The 25,087-nt window shown below is 42.8% G+C and overlaps 1 protein-coding gene across 25 annotated transcripts in view; it reads left to right on the top strand.

The window, feature by feature from the left end:
- The window catches only part of ADGRL3 (adhesion G protein-coupled receptor L3), a 498,089-nt gene that overhangs the window by 391,725 nt on the left and 81,277 nt on the right, over nucleotides 1-25,087 (top strand). For 21 of the 25 annotated variants that reach the window (XR_010439890.1, XM_064711138.1, XM_064711142.1 and 18 more), the window contains 4 exons: nucleotides 2,428-2,733; nucleotides 4,413-4,516; nucleotides 13,991-14,176; nucleotides 16,859-16,897. Coding sequence is in view for 24 of the 25 variants with exons in the window: in XM_064711138.1 (XP_064567208.1) it covers nucleotides 2,428-2,733; nucleotides 4,413-4,516; nucleotides 13,991-14,176; nucleotides 16,859-16,897 (635 nt within the window). In the remaining variant the exon portion in view is untranslated. The remainder of the gene's footprint in view (nucleotides 1-2,427; nucleotides 2,734-4,412; nucleotides 4,517-13,990; nucleotides 14,177-16,858; nucleotides 16,898-25,087) is intronic. The other 4 variants (XM_064711124.1, XM_064711131.1, XM_064711133.1 and 1 more) reach the window with 1 other exon arrangement.

The raw sequence follows: 25,087 nt of genomic DNA, 5'->3' as shown, positions 1-25,087 counted from the left end.
GAATCATTTATATGTACATGATCCTGATCCCCTGTTCTTTACCTCCTTACCAATTAACTTGGTTTTTGAAGCACACGGTTGTGTGAGCAAAATTGGCAAGTGGTGCTTCCTGGTGAAAAACTGGGTGGTGTTAGCATGGTGATCATGATTGCTGGAGCTCATTACCAAGTTGACTCTGAATAATCAAACCTTTGAACTCAGCTCAGTGGTATCCCATCCGTCTCACTCCGTTAGGCAACTCGGAGGCAGCTCTTTCATGTCGCCTTACAACTTGTCCTATGTAAATGGCGGATGTGTTTATTTTCAAAAGCAGCAAGAAAGCCCAGTGGAACAAGAAAAAAGTTGGAAGAACAAGCCCTCAAAGAGATTTTGACACTGGTGCCAGGGGGTTTATGAAAGATAAAACAGCTCATTTTTTTATGGCTGAAGGAAAATGCCATTAAATCCTATGTACCTATCTGCTACAGTAAACTTGCCAGAGCTATTCCAAAACCAGCATGCCGTGGGATATTCAATGATTTTCAATGAAAACTAGGCTTAAAAATGCAGATCTCCTGCATGTGGATTAAGGGGAGCTCCAGGGTGCTCACTATATGTTTCTATGCGCTCACACATGACTGTAAGAATTATTTTAAACAGGGTTTGCTAGCTTTGACTTTGAAACTGCTATGTGTCTGCTATCTGCTGTGTCTACTCAGTTCCTTTGTGCATGGCATAGGTAGTTTTGCAGAAGGAAAATAACTTGTTATTGTAAGAGTAAATGGGAAACATTTTACAGGTTGCTATCTACCAGACTAATCTATATTATGAAGAAATAAAATGTACTTTTATTAAGTCCTGTTGCAGTAAAAGTGTAATATTTGCTGAAGTTCTCTACAAATTTTAGTCCTCCCTGTAACATCAGGGGGAAATCATTGCTTGGTGACCGAGTGCAGCTTTGAGCAGAAACTGGAAGAAATCTGAGAGAAAAGATCCTGCACAAACATGCAGGATCTGCATGGTTTTTGCATTGTATTTTTCAGAATTCATTTAAACTCAGGGTTCACGGTGAAAGGGAGGTGGCAGGAGAAGGCTGGAAAACCTGATCACTGAGTGTTGGAGACTTGTTTTCAGATTAGTGTCCTGGTGCTCAGGTGAATTAGTGTAGAAACTCCATTTCCTGTTGCTGGACATGGAGCAGTGACTGAAGGCTTTTTGGATCCTGGTAGAGACAGGATGGTAGTGAGGTGTTACAGCATGGAAATCAGAGTGAAAATGGATCAAAACAAGCCTTTTTATATTGCTTCCTTACCTGCATTTCACAGTCAGCCCGAAAATTTTCTCAGACAGGGATTGAGGGGGCAGTTGTGAATATCTGGGACTCAACTGGAGAACAAGTTTTATGCTGAGAGAAGCTGGAGGGTGCTTATCTTTGAGAGAGGTAAAGGAGATGGAAGAAGCAAGCTTTTCCACGAGCTGTGTGTGACATGGCATAGCAGGGGTGATGGGAGAACAGCTGGGGGCAGCCTGCTTCAGTTCCCCCACCTGATGTTTCAGGCCAAGCCATAGACAGATCCCTGTGAAGCTCCAGTCTGTGCAAGCACCTTGGACTAAATAAGAGGTTAAATAAGGTATCTGTAAGGTGGGCATCCCTCAGTATTCCCCACACACTCAACACTTGGTGCAGCTATTGCAGGATATACGTGGGTTAATGCACTTCTAAAGCAGGTTTCCCACCTCTTGCTGCTTGACTGCTCATTGCAGGTTTTCAATGAATTAGCCTACTGAGCATTAAAGTCTCCAGGATCTGGCTGGGCTGACATGCTTTTCTGCTTGTGTCACGTGGCCTTGAGATCAAGGGGCCAGGCATTGCTCTTGGGATGGTGCAGCAAAGCACGAACCTCAGAGAAAATTGATGGCTTGCTCCAGAGTGCAGCCTTGTGTTCATCCCTCTGTGCACTTTTGATTTTGGGAATAGATTTGTGGTTTGGTTTTGGGTTTTGTTGGTTTTTGTTGCCTTTTTTTTTCTTTTTTTTTTTTTTTATGGCACCATGGAAAACATTTTTCTGTCCAAACCAGCCGGGTCTTCAGCAGCACTTAACAATTAAAAGCACTTCTCTGTTAGGTGTTCCCTAGAAGATGGGAAGTAAGATTTTTGCATTAAAATGCCAGGAATAAAAATTGTGAAGGCATAAAGTGCTGCTTTATTTTCATCAGATGCTAGTGCTTTTGGAAAATCAGTTGTGCTGCAGTGATCATTACCCCTCTGTGTGCTTCTCTCACTGTTTGCTCTGGCTTGTCTCTGAAAGGCGGCTTGTGCAGAAAGCCTTGCCTTGGTCGTAGCTCCAGTTACACCCTGCACAGCCCCGCAGCCATCAGAGGGGACATCCTCAGGACCTAGACTTGAGGATCCCTTCCTCCTTCTAACCATTTCTGCCTTGGTTTCAGGAGTATCCACCTCGGGGGCTCTGGGCCCGGGGAGCACTGCTGCCAGCACCACACCGCGCATGGCCACCAGCACCACAGGCCGCACCACCACCACGTCGGCCTCAGGCAGGAGGAACAGGAGCACCAGCACGCCATCCCCCATGGCTGATGTCCCTGATGAAATGACCACACACCTGCCACCTGCCTCCTCCCAGCTGCCTCCAGCCGGGGCAGAGAGCTGCGACCCCATGGAGGCCCGCGACATCATGTGGTCCCGCACTCGGCAGGGCCAGCTGGCCAAGCAGCCCTGTCCCTTGGGCTCCATAGGTGAGTCAGGGGGTGGGGGGACACAGCAGGCTGTCTTCACTTGCTATAACACTTTGTCAGTGTGCAACCAGTGCTAAAAACCCTTTGGGAATGTGCTGGGAGAGCCTGTGCTTCCAGAAGTTGTGTATGATGAGCCTTACCTGGTTTTGCTTGTATTTGTAGCCCCTAGGCTTACTAACTGATGTGTTGGTGGCTAATTCTTTGCTTGTTTTGCTAAGAGAGGGGACAGGGAAGGAAATCAACAAAACTTGTACTTTCAAGCTCCTGAACCAATGTGAGTGATTTTTTTTAACTGCAGCCAGCATCCAGTATGATCAACTGGGAAACTGGAGGCGGGGAAACAAAGCCAAGTCTTTCAAAATGGTTTATTGCTTATTGGATTTTGCTCCTTTTCTTCTGCTCTTCCCACAATTGTTTTCTTGAAAAATGTTGCTTTTGGAAATTTTCTGTTCAATTTGAAACATAATCACACTTAGAATGGGTTTTGGCATACGGTTCAGTTTGCTGTGGTTTAACAAATGCAGTTTTCTAAAAATAGTTATTTTTCATGCTAGTCTTGCTGTCCAGCCCCAAAAGTTCTCTTTCAAAGAAGAAATCTTAAAAGTGGAGGAAATTGCCTGAAAATGAGGGCTAAAGGGATCTGGCTTGTAGAGGAGAGACTCAGTGTTAATTCTCCCCTCCTGAAGAGCCATTCACACCTGTGTATATGAGTACTGACTCAGTCTGGAATTTAGTGAGGACAGACTGATAAAATATATGTTAAGGAATGAGGAGCATGGAAAGGTGTCAGGGGTGAGAATAGGTAAAGAATATTTTTGCTGTCTTTTCCAGCCCTGCTTGGTAAAACTAACGCCAAAAGTCTGATGTGATTCCCAGAGAGGGGAAAGGGTATTCTGAACCAAAGCTGTAAAAAGGAAGAGAAGACGGAAAATGAAGGATGGATGCAGGGAGTCCTTTCCTAAGCACAAGAGCTAAGGACAGGATGAAAATAGCTAAGGAAAAGACAATAGCCCAACTTATGGATACGGAATGGCCAATAAGCCTTTCTCATCTCCAGTCTCAGTGATTCACGCAACTTGTTCAAAGCTGTGATATGTTAGCACTTCTCTTTGTCTAAAGGGGTCTGAGGCATTTTGCTGCCTTTTCCAGCAGGGATTGGGCAGCACTTCCCAAACAAAACTCTCTTCCAAAGTCCCTCTTGACAGCTGGGGGCTGACAGTAAACCCCAGCCATTATATCTTGGCATCTGTAGCGTTCAAACTTTTGTGTGTTTCCACCCAAATGTTGTAATGATGATTCAGAGACATAAAATCTTCATAAAGCTGCAAGGATGATGAGGCACAGGGTCTGATCCCTAATCACCAGCAGTGGGGCAGACCACTCAAGGTGTTGGCTCAGTGTTTGAGATCTGCTTCTGATTTCTTAGTACCTGGCACTTTTCCTGCATGTCCTCTGTCTGTAATTGCTGTTTGCCAAATTGGAAATAATATTCCTGCACAACATTATGGGTCTTTTATGTCTTAGGGCCCTTAAGGGACTGAGATGATGGGAGACTGAGATGACTCAGAAGTCTGCTACTCAAGACCTGAGCACTAATAAGCTTCCAAAAGCCTTTGACATGGGGTTCCAGGGGCAAAATGCAACCAGTCTGACTGAACACAGCAACTTTCCTATTACAGGTGTTGCAACTTTCCGGTGTCTCGCGCCTGATGGTATCTGGGAACCCCAAGGACCTGATCTTAGCAACTGCTCTTCACCCTGGATCAACCACATCACTCAAAAGGTAAAACCCTTCCCATGTGTTGACCACTCTGAGTCTGCACAGTGAGCTTGCTCAGCTCCCTGCTTTTCTCACACAAGGAACCCAAAAGAATCAACAGTCACACATAAAGCACGAACCATGCAGAGTAGCCAAGAATTTCAAGGAGAAAGCAAGTGTCTCATGGAAATTAAGGCAGAAAGGGTAAGGGAAGGCAAAGAAGAAGGACTAAAGAGTGGAGTTAAACTAGAATGAATGACATTTCTTGTTCGTGGCAAGAAGAAGGAGGAGGAGGTGGGTGGACATATGGAAAGTACTGAATTGTTGAAAAAGGAAACGCCCTTTCATGCATCCTCAAGGATTTTTTCATGTCACGCAAGCACTGGATAAACCCCATAGTTAAGAAATCTTTACCAAAGAAAGGCAGGCTCAATGTGAAATGTTTGTTTTGTGCCCCTGACTTTCTGTTTTTAACTTCTGCCCAAATTATAAAAGAACTGGTGGAATAGAAAACAATGCTGCAGTAATGCCTATCTTTTGACTTTTAAGTCCCTTGATGAATGTTTTCTAGCACTTCATCATTTATCAGTGTTAAGAGTGCATTAACATGTGACAATAGAAGTTCAAGACAAGCAGAGCTTATTTGGTAGCAATATGTTGAGCATTTTTGTTATTAATGCACAATGGTGCTTTCAGCTGATTTCATTACAAACAGAGACCAGATGTGTGTTTACGCCACGGAGTCTGTGGGCTGAATCTTTATTATAGCAGTTTGTGGGGATTTATTCACTCCTTTAGCCAGAGTGAGCAAGTCCTGGCGTTGCAAGTGAGCTGTGCTGCTGCACAGTAGTGACACAGAGCTCCCAAAGAGCCACTGGTCAGTGGGATGGGGTCACTCCACAGACAAGACACTTGGACATTCTCCTCTCTGCCCCCCATCTAAACTGAGACCTAATAATCTGTGAATTGCTAGCACTGGTCATCCCTATCTTGCTTCGTCTGTGCAAGACCATTCCTTGGTCCTGTGCAGGACCCATCCCTCCACAAAGGAAAACATCAATTAATGTGGGGTTGCTGTGATATGGCACAGTCACTACAAAGCCCTTCTGTCCCTCTCCTGCCATTCACCCAGCAAGCTGATGAGCACAGGCTGCCTTTGCTGGCATTAGCAGCTGTGTGCAGCTCTTGTTTTATGACCTATGTACTTCCCCTGGAGGGGTTAATATTACTTACTCCAGCCATAATTCACCCAGGCAGCTGGGAGACCTCTTGCTGCTTGGTGAAGATGACTAGGCCGTTAGCCATTAGCAGAGGGAAATAATAGCCTGCACTGATGAAATCTCCATCAAGGTTAGGCTTATTTTATTTGAAACCCTAGCTATCATTTGCGTAACAAATGGGCCCCATTTAATTTGTTACATGCTTTCAAAGTAGGCTAAAATTGAACAAGGCAAGTTTTGAGAAATGCCCAGCAGGTTACAACTGGGACTAGATTTATTTTCTTTTTTCCTGAAGGAATTTAGTTACGTTCAGCATTAAATGCCTTCTTCTTCCAGTCAGTAGAAAGGACTTGGGGAATCAATGAGATGACCCTGAATCTAAGTTTTTGGCCTGAGTGGGAATTCATTGGGATCTTGAGATATGTGACCCAACCTCAATGACGGCTGTTACAAAACATCGAGACTTTTTAGGAGTGACTTTTGAGGGGAAAGCCTTGCAAGGCTCACCTAGGGGTTTGTGTTGGGGTTACAGTTGTTGAAACATTCATATTGGAAAAAGACCTCTCAGGTCATTGGGTCCAACCATTCACCAACACTGCCACATCCACCACTAATCCATGTCCCTAAGTGCCATGTCTACACATGTTTTAAATCCCTCCAGGAATAGTGACTCAGCCACTTCCCTGTGGTCTGTTCCAATGCTTGACCACTCTCTTGACCACTCTCTAATGTCCAATACAAACCTTTCCTGGTGCAATCTCAGGTGGTTTCTTCTTGTCCTATCATTTCTTACCAAGAGAAGAGACTGACACCCACCTTGCTACAACCTCCTTTCAAGTAGTTATAAAGAGGGATGAGGTCCCTCCGAGCCTCCTTTTCTCCACACTAAACATCCTCAGCTGCCTTAGCAGCTCCTCATAAGCCTTGTGCTCCAGAGCTTTCCCCAGCTCTGTTGCCCTTCTCTGGACTTCCTCCAGCACCTCAAGGTCCTACTTGTAGTGAGGGGCCCAGAACTGGACACAGCACTCGAGGTGTGGTCTCACCAGTGCCCAGTATAGGGGACAATCAGTGCCCTGGCCCTGCTATCCACACTGTTTCTCAAACAGGGCAGGATGCCATTGGCCTTCTTGGCCACCTGGGCACACAGCTGTCTCTTGTTTTCTGCTGGGCAGCTTTCCAGTTACCCTTCCCCAGCCTGTACTGCTACATGGTGTTGTTGTGACCCAAGGGCAGGACCTGCACTTGGCCTTATTGAACCTCATACCATTGGCCCTGGCCCATCAATCCATCCTGTCCAAATCCTGCACATGCCACGTGAGGGCACTCAGCATGATCTGCTCCATGATATTGCATTGCATTTTCAACTTCCAGTGCACTAGGATACCCCCAGTTAGCCAGGGCTGCTGATAAATGATGGAAAGTGGCTCAATAAGCTCCTCTGCAAGTTCCGTCAGTACCCATGGGTGGATCTCATCCAGCCCCATAGATCTGTGGTTGTGTAAATGGTGTATCATGTCACTGACCATTTTTTTCCTGGATTGTGAGGGTTTTCTTCTGCTCCCCGTCCCTATCTTCCAGCTTTGGGTGCTGGGTACCCTGAGGACAACCTGGGTACCCTGGTCTTGCTGTTAAAGACTGAGCCAAAGAAGGCAATAACTACCACCTCAACTATTTCCTCATTCTTTGTCACTATATTTCCCTCATATCCAATTTTTATTGTGTTTTTTGGCAGCAGACAGGCAAAGTTCTAGTTGAGCTTTAGCCCTGCTAATTTTCTTCCTGTATAACCTCACAAGATGCTTGTAGTCCTCCTTTGTTATCTGTCCTTTCTCCAGAGGCCATAAGTTCTCCTTATTTTTTTTTTTTTTGTATTCTAGCCAAAGCTCTCTGTTCAGCCAGTCTTATTCCCCACCAACTCATCTTTTGGCAGATAGGTATGTCCTGCCTTTAAGATTCAGTAGGATGCTTACAGTAAATACAGTTTTAAATTGCATATGAAATAACCAATAGCCATTTGGTTTCCCTGCCCAAGCAAGAGGCTTGAAAATCATCACTGCACTTAAAGATGGAGACTGACTCATCCATAAATCAAGCACTGGTTTCTAGCATCCCTGCTGTGAATGGGATGCTTCCCAAAGCTTGCAGATTTGCTCCAGCACCTCTCTGAAGATGAAAATGGAGCCTTCTGCCTCTAAGTCAAACCAGCTTCTCCTCCTTCTGCTGTGGGGACAGCTAGAGGGAGCAGTAAGCCAGCTGTGCTGTGAGGGCAGGGCTGGTTACACCCTGCATCCCCAGCTCTCCTGGTCACTCAGCCCACTGCAGCTGCAGCACAGCTGACAAAATGGGTAAAAATACTTCTTTGTCAGCCAGGGCTCATACCTGCTCAGAGTGTCTTCATTCCTGATCTGCTTTGTCTCCCAAAAATCTGACATCTGCAGGATCCAAACTGCTCAGGGAGAACGGTGATGGGATCCCTGGAGGGATTTCAGCCAAGCCAGAAAGGATGGCAGGGAAATGCTGTGCTTGCTTTCATATCTGTGTAGTGAAGTAAGAATGATTACTTCTTCTCCTTCTCCCGCTGTGCTCAGACTGTAGATTGGGTGTTTGCCTGCTTGCATCATGGTATTAGGTTTTACAGCCGCTTCCTAGCTTCCATTAGAGTTATTGTGCTTGATGGAAGATCAGAACAAATGTTCTCCTCAGCAATTCATTGGCCTCCTGACATTAACTTTATTGTTGGTGCCTACCATGCCCTCGTAACGGAGCGGGAGAATGAACTTGCCAGTGCGATTGAATTATGCACTGCTACCCGGCTTATTTCTAGAGTCAAGCAGCAACAGGAAGCAAAAAGGTCAGCTTTGGATACATTGCATCATCCTGATCATGAGGTCACACTTTCAGTCTCAGCCTGTTTGTTTTGCTTCTTGCTTTTATCAGTGCCATCCTTAGTGCGGTGTGTGACTTGCCTGGAGATGTCTCTTCCTTCCTGCAGCTTTTAGCTGTGGGTGCTGCCTGGGAGGACAGGCACTGCTATGCTCAGCTTCAAACCTCTGGGAGAGAGGAGGCCTCTTTTGTAGCAGAACAGAAAAAGTTGTGCCCTTCGCAAATGCACAGAAAGCTTTAATCTGTAAATCTAAAGCACATGCCCTCCTGAGTGGCCTGGATTGTGTACTCCCAAAGAGCAGGTGAACCTCAGGATTTGTAGCACCTTCCTGAGGTCTTGTAGATCTACTTGGGTGTGTGTTACAGGGAGAGTAAGGTTTTATTGTAGACATCCCCACATTGTTGTGTCCAGTTCTGAGGGTGCAGTTGCAGTCCAGATGACAGCATAATGAAATCCTCCATCCAAGTTGCTTTTGGCAGTCTGTTTTCAGAGCACCATCATGAATTGGATGGAGCAGATGCCACAGAGGGTGGCTTATTAAAGGGTCATTAACTGCAGTTTAAGTTGGTTCAATACCATAGTTTCATAGCCACTATTTCAGTGTTCTCTAGGTCTGCTGTAATCTATGGAGAGCATTGTCTCTTCTCCCAGACAGCTGGCAAAAAGAAAAGAGGACACAAGCTGTGCCAGGGGAGGTTTAGGTTTTAGCATCAGGAGGCATTTATTCATTGAAAGGATGATTAGGCTCTGGACTGGGCTGCCCAGGGAGGTGGTAGAGTCACTGTGTCTGGAGGTGTTTAAGGAAAGGCTGGATGTGGTACTCAATGTCAGGGTCTACCTGACATTTCGGTGTTCGGTCATAGGTTGGAATTGGTAATTTTTGAGATTTTTTTTTTCCAACCTAAATGTTTCTGTGATTCAGAAATAAAAAAGGAAAGAATGGTAGATATGCTCTGACTCTTTTCTGTGAATGCAGACACATATATTGAAATTCCTGCCAGGGAAGGAGAAATGCCATGAAAGCTTTGCAGTGTCAGAAGTTAGCCCACAGCCCCTCTTACAGGCTTGCTACCTGACTGCTGGGAGCTAATGGTGCCTGGTGAAACCTGTCAGATGTTTGTTCCTCCAGAAAACAGCATCAGCTTCGTGGTCTTTCCACCTGACCAGTCCATCTGTACTGTTTTTAAAGTTTGGTCTTTCTTGCCATCTTTTTTTTATTTATCAGTTTGTCTCTTCAGAAGGCTACAGGAAAATACTTGTGCCTTTATGACTCTTGGTGTTTTAGTTAATTTGCTCACTTCTCAGCATATTTCTTATTTCATCTGAATTTTCCTCCCTAAATACTTACTTTCTTGCAATTACTCTCATTTTTATTCTAATGTCCTCTTTTGCAGTTGGGTTTCTTCTGAGAAAGATAGGTCTTTCTTTGTCTTTCCAGACAAAACTCCCTTCTTCTATTTGTTGGCATATATGAAACAGGCAGGAGAATATGTCCTCTCCAAAACCTATTATTTCGGAGTCCTTTCACTCATAAAAAGGTGCAAGATAGTGGCACAAACTTGGAAAATGTTAGCAGAGTGTTAAACAGAGGGATTTCAGGTGTGCCAATGATCATTTGTAAATCTGGCCTGAATCCTGTCCTCTCAAAAGGAAAAGGGGAACAATTTTTTTGGCACACCTATAAAACTGTGTTTTGTATGTTGGCATTTTTGGCAAGAAACATATTTTCGCTCCTTTAAATTAGCATTCCGAGACTAGTTTTAATGTTTGTAAAAGGTAAGAAAAAATAGGCCGAAAAACCACAGAAAACAAAAATTTGGTTTCAAATTTGTTTGAACAGAATGTTTTCTTTTATCCCAGAATCCTATTTAGATTTTAATTTTAATTTTTTCATAATCAGGGTAGAAAATGTTAAAAAGCAGTGTCATATCTGGGAGAGATGTATTATTTTTAATTCCTTTTATCATTCTCAGGCCTCACAGTAGAAAGGTCAGATACTTACACATATTTTCCCTGCTTCTTACTTGCCTCTCAATATCAGCTTGAGCCATGGAGATCCTCCAGGGGTTGTTGCTGTATTCATATGTAACTATGTCAGTGTCTGGGTTAAAGAGTATTACATGTTTTGGGAGAAATAACATAAAGAGCTCATCTTTCATGTGGCAGTAATGAAGAGAAAGATGTGGAGAAGTAATTTATAGGAAGGAAGTAAGTAATGCATCCTCTTGGGTAGCAGTAAGCTTTGCTGAGCATTATGTAGAATTAACCAAAAAAAAGAAAAAAGAAAAGGGTTCAGTCCTGTTGTTATAAGAGACCAGATACTTATCTGGAGTATTCAGTCCATTTGGGACTCATAAGAGAAGTTGGGTTTGACAGCACTGCATAGGAGACACTTCAATTTCAGTGGAAAAAGCTCCCAAGAATTGGTGAAATCAGCATTAATGTGTCACACAGCCATCATCCTAGACATCCCTCTCATGCCAGAGTGGAAGGAGTGTCTCAGCACTGCTGAGACAGTGCACATTCTATGTGACTGTGTGTAGGTGCGGAATTGTCAGCCCTAGGATGTAGTTTCATTACCTGCCAGCCAAAAACATTTTCCCAGAAAAATGGCCAATATGTGTTCTCAGGAAACCTGGGTGTGTAAGATAACTTTGGATAAATACTTCTGTGTCCCAGGAGTTCACAGACTGAGCTTTAGTTTGCCTTTTTCTCGGGCGTTTCTTCCATTGCTGCCTATTTTTTGTGTTTATTTGGCCGCATATAATTCCTCAAATTTGCAATTTTAGGGTGAGTCCAAGAAAAAAGGAAAAGAGATAATTAGTGACCAGCTTATATTGGTTTTGCAGACAGATAGGAACAGCAGCAGCCTGAAGGGAAAGGAAACTCTTTTGCTTGCCTTTGTAGCAGCTGACCTGCATTTTCTCTGAGTGTGCCAGTTTGCTTAGGTGTGTGGTCCAAGGGAAAATGCAAACGTCAAATATTGGGTAGTGGGGCTTCTGGTTTTACTGTGGTGTATCTGTAAAAAATATCTTGAATTCCCACAGTTTTCTGCAGAGCTTACACAAACAATGTATCACGATACATGCTAAGCTTCAGCAATGAACTGCAGGAAAAGGTTGAAATTGATTTCTCTATGTAAAGGGATTTGATGCAGTCATTCTTTGAAGTTCTGAGAGCCAGCAGCAGAGGTCAAAATTCAGCCTCTGTGCTGATGTGTGGCTCCCTTCAGCTGCTTAGGAGAGCAGGCAGCTGTAAGAATAGGATCTGGTTTCTATGACATTAGCCTTCAGTGTAACAAGAAAGAAATAATTCAGTTTTTGAATATATCTTATCATTGCTCTAATGGGAAGAACAACATATTATCTCCTTTATTTATCTTCTCTGTATCATCATATGCGTTAATTCCCTGAAGACAAGCATATGAACATCTTGAGTTAGATTTCATTAAATCAGATTGGCTTTTGCTGTCAAATTGATGGAAATAAGTTATTCATTTATAACTCAGCTAATTGATTTACAGAGAGGTAGAAGCTCAGCCTATAATCTTTCCCTAGAATCTTGCTTTTATAATAAGCACCAGAAAGTGAGGGAACAAGAGAAATATCTGATTTCTAGCTGTTGGTAGATAAGACAATTGAAAATTCATATGAAAAGCACAGCAGAGTTTGCCATTGAGTCTGACAGAGAAGTGGGAACTTCATTTATGTGTCATCCTGTATAATTTCTCCTTGTCCCAGGCATATTCCACGTGGGTTTGCATTCCAGATCACAGACTGGTAGATAATGAATAAAAGACCAGCAAACTGCAGTGGTATTTTTGTAGTGGGCTGCTCATGAAAAGGACACGGGGCCAGTTGCCCTGTCCCAAAACCCCATGGCACAGAAGAGGAAAGGGGTACCAGATAGGGAGAGCAAAAAAGTAGGAAAAGCAGGGAAAGAGTGAGATTTTCTCAAATAATTACACAGTGAATTTCCCTGCAGGTTTTTTGTGAGTTTTGTGGCTCAGCTAGATGATACAAGTCTTTCAGTAGAAGATTCAGCCAACCTCTCTGCTGGCTTTTCCCTTCTAGTGGACCTCTGCTTGAGCCTTTTACTCTAGAGTTGGAATGCTTTTACAGGTGCTGAGAGTCACTAGCCTCATTATCAGTGGCTAGTGTGGCAAGTGATGCCAAGTGATAAATTAGCTCCTGATTATTAAATCAATAAGATGGAAATAGTGAACTTTTTGCTCTTGTTTCTATGGGTTATGTCATCTTTTTTTGCTCCTTTTACAAGGAACTCTTCTGTGCAGAAGCTGTAATAAAAATCATCCCTTTGCCATTGCATAAAATTCTGGAATTAGAAACTGCGTTTTCTTGATAGGAGAGGCTACTCACATTGGTTTTTTTCAAGTGGCACAGTAAGCCAGTGGGACAAGCTAATTAAAGCCTTCCTTAGCATGGAAAACCCATGGAAAACAGTGCCTAGTGAGAAGAAATTGTTGAAGCCACTGTAGTTGACTGGGAAAACTGTACTCAAAAAACTATTCATGATAAAACCACAACAACCATCTTGTTGTAGTTGACTTCTTGGGAAATGCTTCTATTCCGTCTTCCTTCCTCTTCCTCTTGAGGGGAGTTTAGCTGATTAATGGTGTGGGGTTGGAAGGCACTGGAGTGACTTGTCACCAGCAGCCAGGTGGTGAGACATAAACTTTAAGGAATTTAAAGATTTTAGAGGAGCTAAGATTTCAGTTAGAGATAAGCTTTATTGGAGTTAATTAAAAGAAATTGGTAGGCCTTGATGAAGTGAAGAGTTAGTAGTTAACTAATAATTGATTGCTTGTCAACACAATGTTTGGTTAGCTGGGTTTATAATGAAGAATATAGAAACTGATAAATAACTTTAGGAACATAAGACAATTGTAGGCCTCCTCTGTTCTGAAACCAATTGAAGACAAGGAAGGGGAGTTCTACCAAGAGTTCATTTGTCATATTTGCATTGATAAGGTAGAAAGGTCAGAACAAGGAAGACTTCATTTACTTCCTCATTTTGGGACCCTCCCCATGAAAGGGACCACTGACTCATTTTGAGAACAAACTACGCATGCTTAATAGCTTTTGAAGTAATTACCACACTAAGTGGGAAATGGGTTGTATCAAAGTTATGAATATGCATTTGTATTTTGGATATTCAATACTTGTATAGGTAAAAGAACTCTGTAATCCCCTGTAAATGGCGGTGTGTATTTGGGAGCTATCCAGCACGCTGTCCGGCATTGCAGCAAACATACACTTTCTAGCTTTAAACTGTTAGAGAGTCTTTGTCCATCACAGCTGGATATTGGTACTAGATCAGTATCCATTTTTTTTTAATAAATCACAACCTTTCCCTCTGCTTTGTGCCCCGCAGATGCGGTCGGGGGAGATGGCCGCCAACATCGCACGGGAGCTGGCGGAGCACACCAGGAACCACCTGTACGCCGGGGACATCGCCTACTCCGTGTCCGCCATGGTGCAGCTCGTCAACCTGCTGGACGTGCAGCTCCGCAACCTGACTCCCGGCGGGAAGGACAGCGCCGCACGCAGCCTCAACAAGGTGAGAGCCACGGGGCCTTCCTAGTCACAGCCTGTCACTTGGCCCCAGGAGCGCCTTGGCTGCATGGCAGCAGGGTGGTTTCTGTGCCCGCGGCTCAAGAAGAGTTATTAGTCCCTTTGTCATTTCCAGAAGTGAGTGGAATTGCTACATAGCACTAAAGGTGCCAGAAGTTTCCAGTTGTAGGAGACAACATGAGCTGTGGGCTCTGTAAGAACACATTTAAAGCTGAAGGTTTCTTTAGTGAAAGGCCCTCTTCAGCACTGAATCTCATGTAAACACATGGGATAGGACTTACCTAGGATTATCACAATGAATTGTGTGGGCCTGGTTGTCAGGACAAAGAGCAACCGGACCCTGGTGTCTATGAGCACGTGGTTATATTGGCCACCCAGTTAAAAAAAGACACAGAATTTTGTTCTCACCTGCATATCAGGCTCTGACAGTTCTGGCATTCATGTAAGCATGAACAGAACTTGGTCCCAAGATTACATGAGGAATAAGTGATCCCAGCTAAACCTGAAATTTTTTAGGTGTTTTATGAAGAAAAATGTTTTTCAGAGATGTAACGTGGTCTTTTTTCTTCTAAGCTATTATTGTAGACTGACGCTGTTTTAAATACAAAGGGCTTCGGGGTTGTTTGAGATTTCAGTCGCATGGGAGCTGAACTCCTGCATCTCATGTGCTTTGCATGTGCTGAGAATTGGGTTATCTTGATGCTTTTAATTAGTGCTGCTTCTAGCCATTTTATAACAACCTAGGTGATAATTGTATTAACTGTTACATCAGCATAACATTATTTGTTATAATCATACCGTGGTTCTTTGTTGAAATGATGGTGATGTCTGACAGTATTAGGTGAAGCCAGCAATTAATGTCACTTACTAACAGGTTTCATGGTTTTAGTCTGCTTGTTCTTCTGGGTGCATCCCAGCCACACACAACATTTGTCAATTCAGCTTTGCAAGCACATATTTTTCATCTTTGTTTTTATCTCATTTTATGATTTTTGTTTCAGTTACATGAAATGGAGTTGTATCATGGGGGCAGGAATGAGTTACTGAGGGGAGGGGAAGACTGGGCCAGGCAGAGCTCCTCAGCTCAGCTGTCACTTCTGGGGTCCCCACTGCAGGTTTCCCGCCCCCCCGCCATCCGCTTTGCACAAGCAACACATACAAATCAATTGCATTCCACATTAAAATTCTGGACCACATGAAGTCCTGCAAAACAGCGATGCGACTCAGTGATCCAAATGACAGGCTCAGTAATTTACTTGCTCTCATTCCCCACTTAATTCTTTAGAAGAGCAACTGCTCTGTGTTCATTTAAGAATGCATGAATTAAACTTGGAAGTAGTATTGGGCAAACAAAAGGCAGCAGAGTTACTGCTCCATTTTCCCCTTCACTGATCAAGAGTATTTAAAAAAATAGGAAAAAAGTAATTTGCAAAGAATTTTGTTTAGTGCTGTTAAGTCAGAAAGAAGAAATAGAGTAAGCACTAGCTATTAAATATCCTTTTAATCATTAAAGGAAATGTGCTGGGGATCCGAGAGTAATCACCTGTGCTGTTTTGTACTGGTGGGTTTTTTTACAAGATGATGTAGAATGAATTGAAATAAACTGGCATAATCAGAATTTTTAAAAGCCGTCATCTTTCAGGAACCACTTTTCTGTCACTAAAAGCTTAATGCTTTCCAATGGATCAGGCTTAATTAAGGTGATAATTGTTCCATTTCAGACTGGGAAGACCCCCGAGTGGATAGCTCTGTAATTTTCAGCAAGGCTTTCTTTGATCTCCATTTGTTTCTGTAAAGTCTTCATACTGGCCAGATTTACCCAGAGGAAGATTTCTACTGTTCCAAATTGATGAATTAGAAATTGAAATTAGGCATTGCATGATACCTGGGTGTATTTTGTTTATTTCAGAGCCTCAAAACTCTCGAGGACAAATTTGGCTCTCAGCTGCACTAATGGGATGGCACTGCTGTGTGTTGAGAGCACAAGTTGTCCTGAATCTCTGTTGATGTGCAATTTCCAGCCAGGCACATCAGCAAAAACAAACCCAGCCAAGCCAGTGGCTCTGAACAGCCTGGTTTTCTGAGCTCTCATTGCAGTGACGCAGATCTCACCAATTCCAGCTCACTGCTGCTGAATGCCTGCCAGGTCTGTCAGGGTGGGTCTATGCAGGTCCAGGCTGTATCAGTGTGCAGTCCTGCCCAAGTCTTGTTCCCTGGGGTTGGTCCTGCTCATCTGAAGCTTGGTTATATTTCACTGTCTGACTGCAGAGCCCATGCTCCTCTTATGCAAATAATCATCAGCCTCATCTTTTCCTACCTTGTTTGACATGGAAATGTCATGTGTGATCTCCAAGCTGTAAGGAAAACATCATGTCTTGAGTATCTCTACTAGACTTCAGTCTTCTACCATCTAACAGCTGCTCTTGCAAAGTTGCCAGTGTGCTTCACTTCACTGAAAAGAGACTAATCCACATTTCTGGAGCCAGTCCTTCCAGTTTTCCACTGCTGACTAACGCTCACTTCTTTAGTTTGGTTGGTTTTTCAGGAGCTGTTTAAGAGAGAAATGAGGGGTTTTTCACAGGCATTTTCTTCTTTATTTTTTTCCCTTGTTCTGTCACTAACTTGTTTTTTCTATTCCGTCTTTAATCTGCTCTCTTTATGGACTCAGCTTCAGAAAAGGGAGCGCTCTTGCAGGGCCTATGTCCAGGTATTTCTTGTGTTTTTAATACACGTGTCCAGTTGTTTGACTGAATGACTGTGAAGTGGGTCTTGTCTCTGTGAATAATCTGATTATTACTACCTTTGTGGCAGCAAGTTCTAAGGTTAAGGTTACAGGATAATAATGTCATTTTTTACCTCACTGATCTGCCCCATTTCTCTCAGACTTGACAAAAATTTGGGACAAAATCTCTGAATCAGAAAGTGAAAAAAAAACCACAAGAGAGATCTGACAAGTTTCATCTGGCCGACTGAATGAGCAGGACAGTATAGAGATGTGCAAGTAAAGAACACAAAATTGCTGCTCACAGAGGTGTCTCCAGACCAACTGGATTTTACTTACAGCATGTCATTCATGCTACTGCCACCTGCATTTCCTTAGTTTTCCTTCTTCCCCTTATACACTTATAAATTGAGAACAATTCAAAGTGGCAGCACTAAGCAGGAGGGAGGAGGTAGGATTGTAATGAAATGCAGAGTGTCTTACAGAGAGATGTTGGAAGGAGGAGAGTGCTGCAAACAGTGCATAGGGTGATGAACATAACATCCCATAAAGTTCACCCAGGTCTGGCCTGACTTTCATAGGCTTACGTTGTGTTTGATGCGAACAAAGTCAAGCTCCAGCATTCTGGAAAGTTCACACTTGTGGGCTTTTCAGGAGTGGGACCTCAAGTTATCTTATCAATCCTGTCACCTTGCCTTATAGTATTTGCTCCAGTGTTTGTTTGGTTTTTTTTTATATAAATCTATTTGTATACTGTAGGACAGTTAATGCTGCTCTAAGAAATGTGAATGCTTTACCTTCTAATCTCTGTCTTGTGCTTGTGAATGTTGGTATTGTTCTTATGGGTGGTTGATCATTATTTATATGCATATGTGAAGCGTGCATAAATGAATTTGTGTTTCTGGAGGGGGCTGTCTGTACCTGCATTTTCCTGCAAAATTGCACTTCCTACAGTCTGTACTGACTTTATTTTGTGCACACAAATTTCATTTAGCAAATGGGATTGGATGATCTGGATTTCTAGGTTGTTAGAAATGAAACAGTACCCCTCTGTGCTGGGAGGCTGTCTTCCCTTTGGAAAATGTCACAAGATAAAGTCACATGTTCCTTTCCATATACATTGATGGATAAAGATGAGTTATGGAATTACATATCCCTTATCTGGGATCCCAGAGAAAGCAACTAGGAGGCATTTGATGGAATTTAGGAAAGTTTGCAGTGCAGTGCTCACTCCCAAGCTAGCTGCCTTGTGTACTGGTACCCCTCGAAACATGGTGAGGCTGCTTTAACTCTGCACAGTCCTGTTGGGGACATTGTGTGCTGCCTGATCCATAGCTGTCCTTTCCCCTGGCTGCACAGGCATTCTCCACAGAGCCAATGCACACTCCTGCTCTTCTGTCTTTTTTCAAACAGTAGCGATTGGTGAGTTTAATACACCCTACAGAAAGCTTGGCCTTGATAGAATAAAGCCTGAATACTCTGCAAAAACTTCAGCTTACTCTTAATTTCAAGGACTCCTTTCCTTTCACTTGGAAAGGTTGCTTGCATGTTTAAGCATTAATCATGCATCTACTTCTTCAGTAGATAAAAACTGATGAAAACTCATTGCTTGAACTGTTAAGTATGGGTATGGACAAATCTGCTATATATATTGAAGAGGACAGTGCTGTAAAAGAGGGCTTGAAGAATGAATTAGATGACCTAATTGAACCTTTTCAGCTCTTCTTTGTACTAAATGGAGGTAAAGTAACGTATCTCGACATATTTTCATACAGTATGTTCCAGGTGGAAAATTGTGTGGCTAAAGTCATAGAAAAATCTAGTGAGGGAGAGGTTGTCTGTAGTAGCAACTAGATGTGACTGCAGATAGTCCTGTTACAGGCTACTCATCCTTTACCAGAAAGTGAAATGTCTGGGCTCACTGAGGGAATTTGACAGAGATTTTTCAACAAATCTTAAGTGGTGACCCCCTGGGCTTTGTTAAGTCAGTGGAACATGGGAAGTCGCTGGGACATGTGGCGTTGATGGCAGAGCAATAGAGTGTTCAACTTTGCTGACATGATCTCCTCATGCTGATCCCATCACTGTGAAGAGCATCCCTGGCTGAATTTGGCTCAGAGGGCTGGAAGTGTACCTTCAATTCTGTGCTCCCTAGACAAAGGAAGGTGCAGTATGAAGTTTATGCAGGAGATGTCCAGGAACTGTGAATATCAAAAGTGCCATTGAGGAAAGGTATTTTTTTGGAAGGAGGAGGGTGACCTGAGAAGATAATAATTGCTAAAATCAGTCTTACTGTTTTCATTGGGCTAACCAATTTAAGTAGCCAGGACAGAGCCCCTGTAGCGATTGATGTGTAAAGCCCTCTTAAGCCCAAAATAAATTACTATAAATAGATATGCAAAGTGGATGGAGAAATTTTGCAAGTTATTCAAACATAAAACTGGGAGTGCATTATCAGATTATCACCTCATCTCTTTGGGTGCCTTTAAAACAAACATGGATTTAATTTGTTCACTTTCACAGTATTTGTTGAGTTAAAAGCTCAAGGATTTTATTGACTGCAGATAGAGGTTACAAATGCTGCTTCTTGAGTTTCACATGTGGTAAATTATCTGTTTTAGTCTCACAAATCCAGCAAGAACCAGCTCAGCAGGTGGCATGATGAACATGTATTAATACAATGACTGGACAGTTGCTGAAAGATTTTTCAGTCATGGTGATAGCAAGAAACTGCTAAGTGAGTTTTAATTGGTGATACTACTGAACAGTCAGCTGAGACTGAGCTGAGCAAGGTGTATAAAAAGGTGGCAGAGTGGACTCAGCAAGGTGCTCCATTGGCAAAGAGGTTGGCCTTCTAGAGAACAGACATCCACATCTCCTCTGCCCACCTTTCTGAAGTTCTTCCAGTCTATTTTGGGAAGGGCATGGAAAAGTCATAATGTGGGAGAATGAATCACAATAGGTGATGCATTGGATTAGCATGGCTTGGTTTGCTGGCTGGTCTGTGATATAAGCTGGTATGAATTTTCTTCAGTTTTTTCAGAATTGATGTTTGTTCATTTTCCAAAAGTTGTTGTCCTTAAACTGAAGCACTGGAGTTGTAGAAAACATAAATTACTTGACTTTTGGGGATTGTGAAACTGGGTTTAGTGTCACAGATTTCTTTCATGCCCCTCAGTAAGTGTCATGTGCTCAGTATTTCTCAGCTCCCCAGCATAAAATGCCATGGATGCAATTCCCCTGTCCTCTAGGAACAGAGGTGGGCTAGTAAAAAGAAAAACAAAATGCTAAGTACTCACATAATGTAGTAAGTGAGGCTGTATTAAAACAGAAAACTTAAACATGGGGAAAAAATTAGAGAATTTTGCTGATTTAGTAGCTGGAAACACAGGTTTTATTAAAGGCTCATACCACACCCGTGCTTGCAGTCTCTTTATCATGTTCATGCATCTGATTGCAAAGTCTGGGCTCACCTGCTTGCTTCACTTGGATTTGTGGGCTGCAGCTCTGGGGCATCAGGAGGCCAATGAATTTCCCTGCAGTGCCAAAGCAGAGGCCTCTTCCCTGTGAAGTTGCATGCTGCGTTTGGGATGAGCATCTTGGAAGACAAAAACTTCACAGGGTTCCCATTCTTTTGGTTTATTTTATAAAGTCAGTGTGAGTGGTTTTAAAGCCAGAGGCTGGTGAATACAACAGATAGTGTGAATGGCAGCTTTGTGGAAAGGGTGGAAGGAGGCAGCAGAGGGTTGCTTCTTGCAGCATCTTCCTCATCTAATGGAGTTTGCTGCTCTTGGTTCCTGCCATCCTCTGAGCTGCCCTGTAAGTCAACTTGCCCTCTTTTGTAGCTCTGCACTGGTCTGGATAGCAAATGGCAATGATGGAGGTGCCACCTCCCCCTTGGTAATTACAAGAGCTTCTGGGTGTGGTGTCATCAGAGCCACACATGAAGCCAGCGCTGAGAGGACGGCAGGCTCCTGGTAGCAGACAATGGCAGGAGGTTGCAGAGTTGTCCTTCTGGTTCTCCTGGAAGTTTTCTGAACACTTCTTGTTTGAAACATGTGCTGTTTGAATTGCTGCACTAAGCAAAATTTGAAAGGCTTTCCTCAGAGGATTCAAGGCATTAGGTTTAGACCTGAGCAGAAGAGACTTTATTTTTTTTTTTTCTTTGCTAACCTAGTAGTTCTCATCAGATAAAAGGTGCATCTGGGACTTAGCCAGTACTATTTAAAGTGGATTAATTCTGTTTGTCCTACTTCTCTCTTGCTTGCATGATTGGTCACAGCTTCCATGAAGACTAAACGAAGGAAACTTGCAACTCTGAGAGGGAGCACAAATTGAATTATGCCGTGTTTGCTTGCGTTCTTGTTGCGCCTCTGACAAGAAAGACTCTAACCTCCATTTGTATAAAAAAGAGGCAAATTAATGAAGGTTTTCAAGTTCCTTGTTTGGTCACTTAATTGGCTGTATGACAAAGAGCTCTGCAGTGTGTGTCAAACAGCTCTGAGAGTTCTCTGATGATTTGTGCATTGCTTGACTCCTGATGCTATTCTGCACAGCCTGTCAGGCGAGGTATCGTTGTTAAAGTGGCTGGAATAAATTGGCTAGCAGTGAGCATACAATGTTGTATATTAACTATAGCTACAGGGAGTACTTTTAGCTGCTTTTTCAAGAGATCGAGATGTTTGCCCATCAGCATCAAAGTGCCTAAAACTTTCATTTAATATAATTAAAAGGACATCTGAAAGAAGTGTGACTCGCAGTGAGGTTCAGTGGTTTGGTAGTCCTTTGTTAAAACTCTGTGAACTTAATATACTTCACAGCTTGAGAAACCTGCACTTGATTTGTGTCAGCAAGAGTGAAACTAGAAATCCTCACCCTGCATGTTTCTGCTGCAGTGAGCCTGTTGTTAAGGGAGAGGAGGATCAAAGCAGCAGCCTTGAGTTTGTGACCAGACTCCAAAATTCATCGCATAAATGTTAAAAAGGAAGGTGACCCCATGTTTGTCCACCTACAACTCAGCTACAGCTATGGGTTAGGTTCTCACATGGCAAAACTGAGAAAAAAAAACATCTAGTGTTTTCTATGTTGCTCTGTGCTTACTCTCTGCTTGAGTCTGAGTCGCTCCTGGTATCTGGTGTCCCTGGTAAAAAGTCTGAATGTAAATTGGCATAGGGAGCAGTGGGAGATGTCCCTTTGATTTGAACCGCTGGAGGAAAGAATGAGCCTCACAGACTCCCCAGGAGTTTTCTTGAAGGCTCTGGATATCCTGTCAGAGGCATTTTCCTTTCTTGCAACAGCCTTGCTTTCTTCCCTGGTGTAATTACTCTAGCAGTTGCCTGTATGGTTTCAAATCCCAAACAGTAGGGCAGCAAATACAGATGATTCATAAATGCAGTTCTCAGCCTATTCTGCGGGGAAGATCTCATTAGATGAAATAGATCGTATGTTATTTCCTTCTTCCCAATCAATTCCTTTTATGTCAGTTCTACGGATGCCTTCTGACCTTAAAATATTCTTCCTCATATAGTAAGTAAAGCAAAACCATAACCTGTAATTTGTAACCTTGTTCTCTTTCTCATATTGCCTATTATTTTTTGCATGCTCCCATTAGGAGATTATTGGTAGTTCAAGGCCAAGATTGCAAACCTTGCATACCTAGTAATAGACCATTAATTCCATAGTTAAGCATTTTGTAGATGGCCTAATTTTAATAAAGGTCAGTGCCTTTCTTCTCACTACAGTGAGTTCTCAGCGCTGCTGGAATTCAGGCCATTTCTGAGTCAGTACAGTTACTGTAGCCACAGCATAAACATTTTCTGTGTAGCTGAAGAGAGAGTGTTGCATGCTCTCTCTTGGGAGCCTTTGCTCACAATTTGTGGAGCAATTTTAGAAATTCCTCTGCATGGTCGTGGGAAGTTCTCTTCTTGCCTTTGCCATGAGCTGCAATGGCTTTGTCTCAGTTCACCAAAACTGATATCATCTGCTGCCAATCACCACTCTGGTGCCAGATGTAGGCTACTGCTTCTGGCTTAGTTTTGAAGACAGAAGCAAAGATTAGCAGTAGATATTCTAATGATTTATTTATTTTCAAGCACTCACTGTGGCTGAGCTCCTTTCAGTCTAAATATGTGTGTCCATTCCACTGAATGTTACAACAGTTTTGTGATGACAGTGTTGGTTTTTAAAAAACATTAGACAGTGGCTGGGCTTCCCTCTAAGAAATTGTCTCCATTGTGCTTACTGATGCTTTGACCAGAGACAAATTTTGATTTTGAATTAAAAGAATAAATGTCAAGGAAAAAAATCATCCAAGAGTGAAGAGCCTTGTCAAACAGATTTGAAGGCACTTTTCAGCTAAGAAGTAGGATTTAAAGCCATCATGTAGCCAAATGACATTTCCCTTGTTTAGGAAGCTTGAAGAAGTGACATGTGCATCTCTTTTTGTCCTTAAGTCCCACACAGTGGATGAGTGTAATCATTTGATTGATTAACCCTGTGTAGTGGGATTGAGGTGCTGTTCATTTGCCACTCCAAAAAGACATGTCATTTCCTCAATTGGTCCCTCTTAATGCAGTAACCTTTCCAGAAGTATTTGTGTTCCCACATCCATACTTTGATGCTGGTCCTCTCCTCCTACTCTACCAAGTACATTCAGAGTTAAAGGGATTTTCTCTTATACTGGTGCTTTTTCTGGCCAGAGGCAAGAATCAAACAACTTCCAGCAGAACTTGCTGGCAGAATTTGTGGTCAATGGCATTGATTGTGCCTTTAACTCAATTAGTTTGGAGGCTTGCAAATATTGATAGCTTGAGGAAAGGGTTTGTTTTAGCACTGGGTGTTTAATACGAATCCAGAGCAAAACCAGCTATTCTTGAGCAAGGACACAAGTAAGCTTTTTTCAAGTACCACTGCTTTCCAGTCAGGAAAAAGGAAAAAAGAGCATAACGTTGTGATCATTGTACCATATCAACATTTCAGTGCATCTGCTCTCTGATGGGTTTTTCATTTTCACTGTGAAGTGTGGGCCTGAAAGGAGTTTTGTGCTTTTTTTTCTCTGCTGATTTGCCACAAAACCTCAAGCTGTTATAAAAAGTGGGTGGGTTACGTGTTTGCATTTTTCAGATAAAGACAACAGCATTTGTTTTGGAGCTCTGTGGGGAGACCTCAGGCAGGACCAGAAACTCAGGCCTTAAGCATGGCCTGAGGCTGTGCCTGTGTGATTGCACTCTGCAGGTTGAGCACTGCTGTTTTCAGGAAGAGTGAACAAATCTCTTTATCTAAGTCTGTGCTGGCAAACACCTTTGGCACAGGGGTACCAAAGCACTGCTTGCTTCATGCACCAGCCACGATTTTAGCCTGCCTATGCAAAGCCACGTGGCTGCAGCTCCTTATATTCTAATTTTTCAAAGTGTGCTGCATGAGATATTCCTGTGAGATCAAGGAAGCGTCAGCAGTATGAGGCAGGGCTTTACAGGTTATAAAATCCAGATGTTTTAATTAGAGATGTCATTGCAAAAGTGGTACTTTATTGCCCTGTTCCACTGTCTTATTCTCCCAAAGCTGCTATAGGAGGTAAGTCCTTGATGCAAGTTTCATGCTAAATAAAGTGTGTTTAGTCTCTTCTTAAGGAGATGCTCCTTTGTAAGGAAGGACAAACTGCATATTTGAAAACTACTCAACAGAAGGATTCAACCAATATTCCCTGTAGGACCTGCTGGTATTCACTTGCCATAAAGCAGTATTTTCTCCAGCTGTAGGTTTGTTGAGATTTTTGATCTTCTATCAGCTGCTCAGCAAAAGGCCAAAATGAACAAAAAAGGTTTAAAGAGATCCTAACTCTAGGAAAGCTGCTGGTTTTCTAAGGTTAGGGCTGCTGTACTTAAGCACCATGGCACATTGCAGTCTAGTGCCAAATTTGGCAATGATCTGAGTACCTCTAACATCTCTGAGTGATTTTCAGTGTTGAGTCCCATTTAAAGAGAGATTTTACATTGCAAAATTCTTTTTAATCAAAAAGTGGTGTCTTGGATGTTGGTACAGTGAGAGAAAATTAAACAGATATGGTATCATTGGATATATACAGAGTGCAAACCTCCGAGGTTTTAACTGTGTGCCACGTAGCCAGGTGAGAAGAGAAGAGAAGAGAAGAGAAGAGAAGAGAAGAGAAGAGAAGAG

The sequence above is a fragment of the Zonotrichia leucophrys genome, chromosome 4, assembly GCF_028769735.1.
Source record: "Zonotrichia leucophrys gambelii isolate GWCS_2022_RI chromosome 4, RI_Zleu_2.0, whole genome shotgun sequence".
Taxonomy (NCBI): domain Eukaryota; kingdom Metazoa; phylum Chordata; class Aves; order Passeriformes; family Passerellidae; genus Zonotrichia; species Zonotrichia leucophrys.
Note: the sequence above shows the minus strand (reverse complement) of the source record. Positions and strands in the feature narration are given on the sequence as shown.